At 43.2% G+C, this 11561-nt stretch overlaps 1 protein-coding gene and 1 long non-coding RNA gene across 3 annotated transcripts; both read right to left on the minus strand.

Moving 5' to 3' along the window:
• Positions 1-736: 736 nt before the first annotated feature.
• LOC115576766 (protein NLRC3-like) lies at positions 737-2915 on the minus strand (the record flags this gene model as incomplete). Its single annotated transcript, XM_030409329.1, has 3 exons — positions 737-821; positions 1102-1582; positions 1685-2915. Coding segments are annotated over 3 exons (1797 nt in total), but the record flags the coding sequence as incomplete, so codon positions are not given.
• A 2265-nt stretch (positions 2916-5180) lies between these two features.
• On the minus strand, positions 5181-9441 carry LOC115576767 (uncharacterized). Of its 2 annotated transcripts, none has more exons than XR_003982939.1 (4): positions 9374-9441; positions 8484-8583; positions 7604-7704; positions 5181-5208 (listed from the first exon to the last, which is right to left on the minus strand). It is a non-coding gene; the product is annotated as an uncharacterized LOC115576767 (long non-coding RNA). The 2 variants fall into 2 exon arrangements; XR_003982938.1 differs by having other exon boundaries at positions 7604-7728.
• Positions 9442-11561: the final 2120 nt, after the last annotated feature.

Below are 11561 nucleotides of genomic sequence, written 5' to 3' on the forward strand. Positions count from 1 at the left end.
TGAAGCCGATGGAAATGCCATTAGTTTTGCTAATATTTGGCCATAAATCAACATATTGTACAGATTAAAATGATGACCTGATGATGGCAAGAAAAGTAATTTACACTTCATCCTGATGAAAGCATATATTTTAATATATATATCATAGATTAGGAGTGTCATTGTTTTTTTTTTGTTGTTACTTTGATAAGTGAACGATCTGTTAAGTTATCAGACTGTGAACACTATCAGAATATCACACTCCTGTCAACACAGATGTCGTCTCACCTCTGTTGTGGCTCTGTTACTACCTCAGTAGGAGGATCAGAGGTGGAATGAAACTGTTCCTCCATTCCACCTTAGTAACTTTCACACCTACAGTGAGGTTGAATATCGATGCAAGATTCGTGCCTTGAAGAGGCAGTGGGAATGATCTCTCTCTTTCAACCCAACCAGTTGAGACAGATGGCGTCTCACTACTTAGTCCGGTTGTGCTTGAGATTTATGCCTGTTAAAAGTCAGTTTTTTCATGCCACTGTAACAACTGCTTGCTTGTGAGGAAAATGTTGGGTCTCTTAAATTGAATTGAATTATATTAGGAGTATGATCAAGACCTGCTCCAATTGTAAAGTTACATGAACTAATGACATAAAATAATGAATCCTGACCTGAGAGTTTCAAGGACACAGTGTGGGCTCTTCAGTTCAGCAGAAAGTAGCTTCACTCCAGAATCCTGCAGGTTGTTGTTACTCAGGTCCAGCTCTCTCAGACTAGAGGACTGGGAGCTGAGAACTGAGGACAGAGCTTCACAGCTTCTCTTTGAGAGGTTACAGCCACTCAGCCTGGAGCGTGAACAGTAAACAAGACATTAGGTGATACAGTTTCCATAATATCATTGTAGCACATGTAAACTTGCTTTCTGTTTTACTCTAATATGTCAGAGATATGAAGAATCAACAAAACTAAATCTGGATTAAACAGACACGAAACAATAAGTAGCATGGTTTCTTTCTGAGAGGTTAGAGACACTCTGTCTTGACAAAGAATAATGAAGAAAATTATTTCTATTTGGGTCAATAACAGCACATTTACTGCATTATGAAAAAACTTCCCCACACTTACAGAGCTTTGTTGGAGGCTTTGACCACTGGCAGCAGCCTCAGAAGAGCCTCCTCTGAAGCAGAGTATTTCTTCAGGTCAAACACGTCCAGATCTTCTTCTGATGACAGTAAGATGAAGACCAGAGCTGACCACTGAGCAGGAGACAGTTTATCTGTGGAGAGACGTCCTGATCTCAGGGACTGTTGGATCTCCTCCACTAGAGAACGATCGTTCAGTTCATTCAGACAGTGGAACAGATTGATGCTTCTCTCTGGAGACAGATTCTCACTGATCTTGTTCTTTATATACTCCACTATGTTCTGGTTGGTCTGTGAGATACTTCCTGTCTGTGTTTGCAGACCTCGGAGGAGATTCTGATTGGTCTTCAGTGAAAGACCGAGGAGGAAGCGAAGGAACAAGTCCAGATGTCCATTTGGACTCTGTAAGGCCTCGTCCACAGCACTCTGGAGGTACTGTGTCAATGCAACTAAGTTTTTTCTTGCTACAGACTTCTGGGAGTTGATGGGATGTGTTGGTTTGTCTTTGAATAGTTTAGACCACCAGGATGTTGACTGCTTTTCTTCTGTCAGCAGACTGACTCCACTGTTGATGAACGTCAGATGGACATGAAGAGCAGCCAGAAACTCCTGAACACTCAGATGGATGAAGCAGAACACCTTGTCCTGGTACAGTCCTCTCTCCTCTTTAAAGATCTGTGTGAACACTCCTGAGTACACTGAGGCTGCTCTGATATCAATGCTACAATCTTTCAGGTCTGATTCATAGAAGATCAGGTTTCCTTTCTGCAGCTGATCAAAAGCCAGTTTTCCCAGAGACTCAATCATCTTCCTGCTCTCTGGAGTCCAGTGTGGATCTGTCTCAGCTCCTCCATCAAACTTGACGTTCTTCACTTTGGCCTGAACCACCAGGAAGTGGATGTACATCTCAGTCAGGGTCTTGGGCAGCTCTGCTCCCTCTCTGGTCTTCAACACATCCTCCAGAACTGTAGCAGTAATCCAGCAGAAGACTGGGATGTGGCACATGATATGGAGGCTTCTTGATGTCTTGATGTGGGAGATGATTCTGCTGGCCTGCTCCTCATCTCTGAATCTCTTCCTGAAGTACTCCTCCTTCTGTGGGTCAGTGAACCCTCTGACCTCTGTCACCATGTCAACACACCCAGGAGGGATCTGATTGGCTGCTGCAGGTCGTGTGGTTATCCAGAGGCGAGCAGAGGGAAGCAGTTTCCCCCTGATGAGGTTTGTCAGCAGCACATCCACTGAGGTTGACTCTCTAACATCAGTCAGGATCTCAGTGTTGTGGAAGTCCAGAGGAAGTCGACACTCATCCAGACCGTCAAAGATGAACACAACCTGGAACTCTTCAAAGCTGCAGATTTCTTTGGTTTCAGTGAAGAAGTGATGAACAAGTTCCACCAAGCTGAACTTTTTCTCTTTCAGCACATTCAGCTCTCTGAAAGTGAATGGAAATGTGAACTGTATGTCCTGGTTGGCTTTGTCTTCAGCCCAGTCCAGAGTGAACTTCTGTGTTAAGACTGTTTTCCCGATGCCAGCCACTCCCTTTGTCATCACTGTTCTGATTGGTTCATCTCCTCCAGGTGAGGCTTTAAAGATGTCTTCTTGTCTGATTGTTGTTTCTGGTCTGTCTGGTTTCCTGGATGCTGTTTCAATCTGTCTGACCTCATGTTCATCATTGACCTCTGCAGTCCCTCCCTCTGTGATGTAGAGCTCTGTGTAGATCTGATTCAGAAGGGTTGGGTTTCCTGCTTTAGAGATCCCCTCAAACACACACTGGAACTTCTTCTGAAGCTTAGATTTAAGTTTACGCTGACAAACTGCAAGATGTTCTAAATGAAGACATAACAAAAAAAGATCAAGTTATTTATAAAGAAAATATGACAATTTCCTTCCCCTAAAGTAGCACATATAGACATGCTTTCCATGTTTTTTCCTCCATTTGTTGAGACATTATAAACTGTCTCATATATCCATCATGTTAAATCTTTAGAGAAATCCTCTTACTGCTCTGCAGACAGTCAGCCAGCTCCTCCTGCTTCATTCTCCTCAGGAAGTGAAGTGTGATCTTCAGAAATGCCTCTCTGCTGCTCCTCCTCTGCTCTTCATCCTCACTGTCCAACACCTCCTCACCCTTACTTTGACTCTCTAAGCATTCTGGGTAATCTGAACTCAGAACCTTCTGGACCTTCTTCAGCTCGTTCTTCACAAAAGTCACAATGTTCTCCTCCAGCAGCTGAAACAGAACATTATGTGAATGACAACATTTAACATCAGATCCATGTTGGACAGATTCACCACTGGTCTGTAAAGTGCAGCATGGAGATTATTGTGGAAAGACTGGATGTAAAAGTAGTTGTTGTTCATGTACAGACCATAAATATGGAGTCCAGGTGTGTCTGATGCTGCTGGACAGACGGACCTCTGGGAACCTCTGAGCTCTCCTGGTCGACTCTGTGGAGGAATCATGAAGAATCAGTAACATTGTGTCTGTCCACTCAGAGACAAACACAAGCTGAAGGTCATGTGGAAGAAGCCTCAAATCCCTGTTGTAATAAATGAGGAGGGGGTGGAGATGCTTGACACCTCCATGTTTCGTTGGGGTGCAACTGAGTAACAAGCTGAACTGGTCAGACAACACTGAAACCTTCAACAGGAAAGGACAGAGCAGGCTGTTCTTTCTGAGGAGGCTCAGGTCCTTCAATGTTTGCACTAGGCTGCTACGGATGTTCTACCAGTCTGTGGATTAGAGTCATCTGTGTTGTGGTGGGTGGGGAGGTGTCATCAGCAGCTGTGGTACAAACAAACTGAATAAGCTGGACAGGAAGGCCAGCTCTGTGGTGGGGATGGAACTGGACAGTCTGGAGGCTGGAGCAAAACTAACACACCAGAGAACAGTGAGGGGAAAACACTGGCTTCATGGTGTGTTCCTCTGCAAGCCGAAGGTCAGTATTCATGTCTTCAAATCTAAAAACATCCCAGTGGATCTGATCAGAGAAACATGGACACTCGCTGCAAACAGGTGTTTGAATGGAAAGTCTGTGAACTTCAGATCAACAACAGCAGCTGATTTAACAGTTGAGGAAACTTTAAGAAAAGACAGGAGGAGTCGGCTGCTAACACATACTGTCAAAGACTGAGACTGAGCTCAGATCAGCTGAATCAAAGTGAGAATAACAACTACAAACTGTTTTACTGCACGTTTCACAAACAAACACTATATGAAGTCAAACATGATGAAGAGGTTAAATCATCAGACAAATGTTAAACTGGACTGAAGAGATGAAGACTGGTTCTACTGGGCAGCTTTCACATGTGAGAATATAAAAGTACTAAAGAAGAACGATGCTGAAAAAAACAAGTTTAAACACATTTCTCTGAATAAATAACAGCTCACCTCTTTACAGCAGGAGGTTGTTGTCCTTTAAAATTAATGCGATGATCCTTTGACCGGTCACTCTTGAAGGACACACAGCTGGGCTCAGGTCCAGGTTCAGGTTCAGGTCCAGGTCCAGTAGAGGCTGGTCTCCTGTTGGAAAGAGAAGAAGACCACCAGAGATGTTAATTCACTTTCTAGTCTTCAGACACAGAAGCTTCTGTCCATAAAATAGGTGAAAACATCAGGAATAAACCTTCAGAGAATATTGGACCAAACTAATTCAATAAAGTGAAATGAAGAGTGGAAGACTGGTTCTATTGAGCAGCTTTCTAAAGTGAGAATATAAATTCAAGTGAAGAAGAACGAAGCTGAAAATAAACATCAGGTTTCAACAAACATCTTTCTCCACAATTAAAACATGAATCAGTCACATATTAATGTTATCAACAGCTCACCTCTTTACAGCAGGAGGTGGTTGTCCTTTAAAATCAACAAAACGATCATTTGACTGGTCACTCTTGAAGGACACACAGCTGGGCTCAGGTCCAGGTCCAGGTCCAGGTTCAGGTCCAGGTCCAGGTCCAGGTCCTGGTCCAGGTCCAGATCCAGGTTCAGGTCCAGGTCCAGGTCCAGGTCCAGTGGTTTTAGAGGGAGGGCCTCCCTCCTCTCTGTCCTCACACTGATTCATGCTGCTCATCTCACACACACTTTCATCTGGAGAGGAAACACAAATCATTCATCTGCACATCAACTGAAATCAGCCTTTGGGTCAGAAACACTCTTGAATGACAAAATGTCTGAAAGTCGACTTCCTCTTCTAACATTTAAACTCAGAGCACATTATTCCAGAACTCACCGACTCTATTAATACATATTTCACTAAATGGCTGCTACAGGACATCAAACCAAAACTAAATCATGTCATTAAATCAGTTTGCATTCTGTTTTTTACTGTTCTCTACTAATAAAGTCGCTCACAGCAGTGACGTGAAATCTGGAGACAAATGTGAAAATGTCTTCTGACAGAAAAGAGACAGTGGACTGATCCAGGACCTGTCTTCACAGATCTGCAGGAAGGAGAGTGATGTCATCGGTGTGACTTTTATTTCAAAATAAAAGACTTTTGTCACATTGTAAGTGAATTTTGTCCATGTAATTTCTACGTAAACATTATCACATTTTAAAGTGTATAAAAACAGTCACTTTCCTTCTGTACGTGACTGTAGAGACTTTCTGTGGAGCTTGGAGTGTTAAATAACTGATTAAAAACAAATACTGACAAGTTGATTTAACCAAGAGGCAGGAATTGTTCTAATAACCTGTTGTGTTATTATAAAATATGAAAGTCTCAGGTGTGTTCAGGTGGGTTTTGTCTGTAGAGGCTATGACGTCTCTCTCTGACGTCATGTCTCCTGTCAGAACATCAGCTGCTGGACTTGGATCAGTCCACTAGATGACGTCATGACGCTGTGGTGGAGTCAACACACGTTTCTCTGATATCTTTTAATCTAAAAGAGTCAATCTGGTCATCTGTTGTTTATTTAAAACATTTATCTGCAAAGTAAAAATTAGATTTATTAGATAAATTAATTCCTCTGAGAAGTAATCAGGAGCAGAAATACTCAAGTAACGTACGGGCCTACTTTAAGTACAAACACTGAGAGCAGATGTGTTCCTGCTGACTGTTGCTCAGTGATGAAGTTATATTTGTATTAATTAAATAAACCTTCAGACTCCTGGATGTCCTCTTACTGCCTCCTCATCAGTCCTGGACTGTAAATACAACCACAGATTATTCACCGACACCAACAGCTGCTCTCCAGCCGCGTTTAGTGCGTCACACAGCGGGAGAGCGGTGGCTCGTCTCGGCCTCCTCCACAGGCTGATTCAGGCAGGAAAAGCTGCCTTCAGTCATCAGTAAGTGAAGCTACACAGTGACAACCACTCTGTGTTCATACACTGACCAGCCCACAACTTTTCTCTCATCAGTCTATCCTGCTAAGCCGGACGCTCCTGATCCGTCTGTTCTGTCACAGGATACGGTTCACATATCAGCCCCATTCTGGGGTCAGTGATACAATAATCTACCCACGCAGGAAGCCTACTCCTTCCTAGATAGACCCAACACCTCCGTCCATGTCATGTTCTCTCTCCTCGTCAGATGAGTCTATGACTATCTGACACCGCAATATGTGAGATTAAAGAACTGTGTCTGACCGTCTGATCAGCAACATCTGTGCCCCCAGAGAACTGTGCTGAGAGAACCTTCTTCTTCACCACCTACACTGCAGACTTTAAATGCTACACTGAGTCGGGTCATCTGTAAATTTGTGGCAAAGACAAATGAGATGGTGGTGTACTTCAGGAGGAACAAGCCTCTGTCCTCTCCAGTCTGCACTGGTGGGACAGACGTTGACAACCACTCTGTGTTCAAACACTGACCAACTAACTCCACTTCTACTCTCATTTCACCGGCTACACTCCCACAGTGATCCAATAACAACGCTGCATTCTGACTATTCAAGTTGCAGAAGCACCGTGACAGTGAGCAGTAAACATTAGTTCATGTTCCAGCCTGCAGTTTCTCTCTCGTCAGTCTATCCTGCTAAGCTGGACACTGCAGCTCCTGATCCGTCTGTTCTGCACTGCAACTTTATTCTTCCACATTTTGGAGGCAAATATTTTACTTTTTACTCAACTACATCTGTCTGATAACTTTAGTTACATTACAGTTTACATGCTGCCTCAGAGCAGAGATTGAAAACTGTTTTTCCTGCGTTTCACAACTGACGACAAGTTAACAAACCTTCATCTGAACAAACAGGTCGGTTGGTTTGTTGGCACCAGTTCAGTTTTAACTTTGGTTGTTTCACAGTGACAGTCGAGTCAAAACACACACAAAAAAAAACAGATTAAATCACAGTAAACATGAAGAGACTCAGTCTGACCAAACAGTCACAGATCATAGAAGAGTTAGTGAATTAATTAATTAAATACAGATGTACAAACAGGAAGAATCAGTGTGGAAAGATTGAATCACTGCTGCCATCAAGTAGGAAATGTAGCTCCATGACAGCAGAGTTTCTTCATCAAAGGTGTGTCCTGTTACCTGTCAGGGTTCTGACCCGTTCAAGTCCAGATGAGCTCAAACAGGATGTGTCACTTCTTCCTCTAGACACCGACAGACGCTGCTGGTTTCTGTTGATCAGACTGACAGCCGTCACATCCTTAGATCTTTAGGTCCAAATGGAGACGCGTCAGAATCACATGACAGCAGACAGGCAGAGTGAGCTGGAGTCTAACTGGACAAACTAATGTGCATCAATCCTGCTCTGGTCCAATGATTGTGTCAGTGCAGTGATCATCTCTGATCTATTCAATGCACTTTACTGCGTTTTGCACTTTGGTTAGACTGAATTTCATTGCAATGACTATAAAGTTGAATGAATCTCATCATATTTTCATTATTAGTCTATATTAGTCTCATGTATAGCACACATCAAGCATCTGTTTCTTTATCAAAATGTAGCATGCAGTGCTCACATATACTTCTCTTCTCTCTTCAGATGCACTTTTAAAATATTTCACCACCAGCCCAGTGACACAGCATCAGGAGCTCCCTCAACACAGCATGTTTTTATTTTGGTATGTTAATAGAATATTCTTTAGCATGTTTGTTCAATACCTCATTTATATTGTATTTTTAATTCATCACCTGTTTCGTTCTTCAGTTTTTATTTGGTGTGATATTTTTGACTTAAAAGAAATAAAATCTTGAGCACAAACTTGCAGTTTCTGTGTGAGTGCATGAAAATTGATTGTGAAATTGACTGCGATGCAAAAGGGTGCAGCTAAAATCTTGCCCACGGCACCAAACTGGTCTGGGACAGCACTCCAACGACTTGTTTTACATTTAAAGAGCACCTGAATGAGTCAACAGTCAGCAGAATGAATCAAATCAAGAGACAATACAAGACTAAACTTGTTACCTTGGTTTGTTGGCACGACTTCACTTCTGACTTCAGTTGTTTTCACAGTGACGGTCGAGGGAACAGACATTCAAAATGGTGTCAGTGCTGCTCAGCTCCTCTGAAGAGAAAATGAAACAGGTCGGACAGTTAATGTTTGATTTGTAGAAAACATGTAAAAAGGTTCATAAATCCTGTTGAATTTCACAATTTGACTGGCTGCTGTCTGTAAAATTAAACTTTAATTAATTAGTCCACCATCTGTGTGTCACAGTGCAGATTTACCTTCACTTGACCCTTTAAACCACATTAACAACATGTCCAAACAGCTCATCTGTCATTTTGCATCCAGTCTTATAAAGTCTCAGTGCTTTATATGTAAACAGTGTTCATCAGCTAACAACACATGAAGCTGTGCTGCTGATCCACACGAGCTCCTCGTCAAACACACAGTAAAGTTACATGTTAGTGTTTGTGACTGTGATTCGGTTCAGGTCCAGTTTGAATGAAGTGAGTTTGACGACGAGTTAACAAGCAGATTAAACTGATCTCAGTTCAGTCAGACAGAGAAACTTGAGTTCAGACAGTTGGATTTTTCTGTTTAAGAAAATAGGAGTGAAAATATTTCCTTTCTTGACATTTAGTGAGTTTATGTTGTTGGCTTATTAGACTCAGTAGTGAACTGGCTGCTTTTACATCTCCAGCTGAAGCTACAGGCTGTCAGACTGTCACCTCTGAGCTACAGAGTGCTGTTAGGAGACAGGACGGACACACAGAGACGTCTTTGACAGGACGTCAACACTGTTGTTCTTCACTCTGCTCAGAATGTTAGCTGGTTAGCTGAATGTTAGCTGGTTAGCTGAATGTTAGCGTGTTAGCTGAATGTTATTGTAAATTAAATCATATCTTACCTTTAAAGGACTGAAAGCAGCAGGTGAGTGCAAACACAGTCCGTCCTTAGCTGCTGATGGTCTCTCAGGTGTGCTTCATCACAGGAGGAGGAGCCCAGGTGAGCTCTCACACTCTGTGTACACGCCCTGATGCCTGCTGGGTGCTCAACCAGTGTTGCCAGATTGGGCGGTTTTCCACCCAATTGGGCTATTTTTGTTGACGCCAGGCGGGAAAAAAATACATTGGGCAGGTGAATAGAATTTGGGCTGCTTTTGTCCACATTTGGCGGGTTTTTTAATATTGTGAAAACAGCACTCTGAACTGTGGGAGCCCATCAGGAGCGCCGGAGGAGCAAGTTCAATAGAACAGAAAAGCACCAATCCCCAGCTAACGGCGAGGAGCATCTCTCTCTCTCTCTCTCTCTCTCTACCCCCCCCCCCCCCCCCCCACAAGGGTGTCTGGCAACTTCGTGATTTGGGCTGGTTTTTAGTGGATTGGGCAGGTTCTAAGATCTGATTGGGCTGGAAACTGTCAATCCGATCTGGCAACACTGTGCTCAACCCTGTGATGCCTTCCCCTCCACATCAATAACAGTCCTGACTGTTGTGAAACACAGCAGACCTCAGATCAGACTGAACTCACCTTCTTATCACAGTGTCATCATTCAAAGCGCCAGGACAAACCACAGCTTCTCTCTGCCTGCTCACACAGGCAGCCATCTTGGCTCAAAGACCAGGCAGTTTCCCAGCTGATGTTGGTGTGTGAAAGCAGTACAGGCCTTAAAGCAACTTCATGTTGTCATATATATGATATTTTTCATTTATTGATCATTTGTGCTGAAACTGAAGTGAAACAGTGAAGATAAAGCAGCAGTATGATGAAAAACAGCAGGTGGAGGAAACTGGCCGTCCTTTCCTTTGCAGGGATAGCAGCTCGGTGCTAACTTGTTCTTTGGATTGTGTAGTTAGCTTGTCAGCTCTGCGTCGCAGCTCTGCCGCTGACTGATCTGGAATACTAGCAGGATCTTGCATCGCTGCTGTGAGGAGAAGTTCTCTGAGGTTTGACGACCTGGTCAGTCACATTTTTGAAATCCACAAATCCCCCCTTAGGTCTCAGGATGTTGCTTCACATGTGATGAGAGCACAAATCTACTTGTATAATCCAGAGTTTTAAGGAGTTCATCTGTCAGTTCATTAATATTGGTAACATCTGGGCAGTTCAGTAACCAGCTGGGCATCGGCTTAGTCTCCATCTTGGCTCAGCAAGAATCATGAACAGAACATCAAGATCAGAAGTTACACAAAGAAAAGGAAAACCCAGATAAACACTATAGTTATGACACTGAATTCACTAAATACCTGTTTCTCAGTTAATCTCTAGGTTCGTGAGAACAGGAAAGTTTGTGATGTCAGTTTGTTAGGGTGAGATGCAGAGAGTGGCACCTACAATGATAGAGTCATTTCTGGAGTGTCCAACAGTGTTTGTGTTCACTCCTTGGATTACAATGCTCATTAAGTGGTAGTCAGACTTATTTTGGCAGATTTAAAATTTGGTCCTTCAGGCAGGTTTTGCTGCTGAAGGGCGTCACAAATGTGTCAGGGGCAGGACAGCTGTCATCACTGTCATGGAGGTGCAGAGAGGAGGCGGGGCACTCCTGGACTGATCAGGTCTACCTTTCAGAGGGATGGGCACTGATGAAGGTGTCATGCATCAGAGACTGGGAACAGTGGCTAGAATATCTTCTGGGGAAAAACTACCTGTGACCTCACTGTGTGTTTCAGAAAGATGGAAGTCTTGTAACTTATCTCTGTGTCTGGATGGAGGTTGAGGAGCTGACTTCATTCCCAAGGACTAAGGAGGTCAGTCAGGAAGTGTTCACATGGTCTGAGTGGAGAGGGAGTTAACCTTCCATCAAGGGAGGAGTGTGAACCAGAGGAACCAGAATCACATCGCCTCAACGACTGTGGTGGGGAAAGACGTTCTGACCCAAAGCCTTAACAACTCCTTTATGTGTGTATTAGAGTCCATTTTGAAATCCACAATGAACGACTTCATCTGCTGGTCCCAACACTGCTCTGAATCTTTTAATCTGCTCTTCATTTCTGTGATGTGATGTCGTCGTCTTATCGTCCTTTATTGATCTCATTCTTTTATTCATCTCTTTATTTGCATTACCTTTTTCTGTTCAGTGTTTATTCTGTAATGTTC

This window comes from Sparus aurata, chromosome 24 (genome assembly GCF_900880675.1).
Source record: "Sparus aurata chromosome 24, fSpaAur1.1, whole genome shotgun sequence".
Lineage (NCBI taxonomy): Eukaryota > Metazoa > Chordata > Actinopteri > Spariformes > Sparidae > Sparus > Sparus aurata.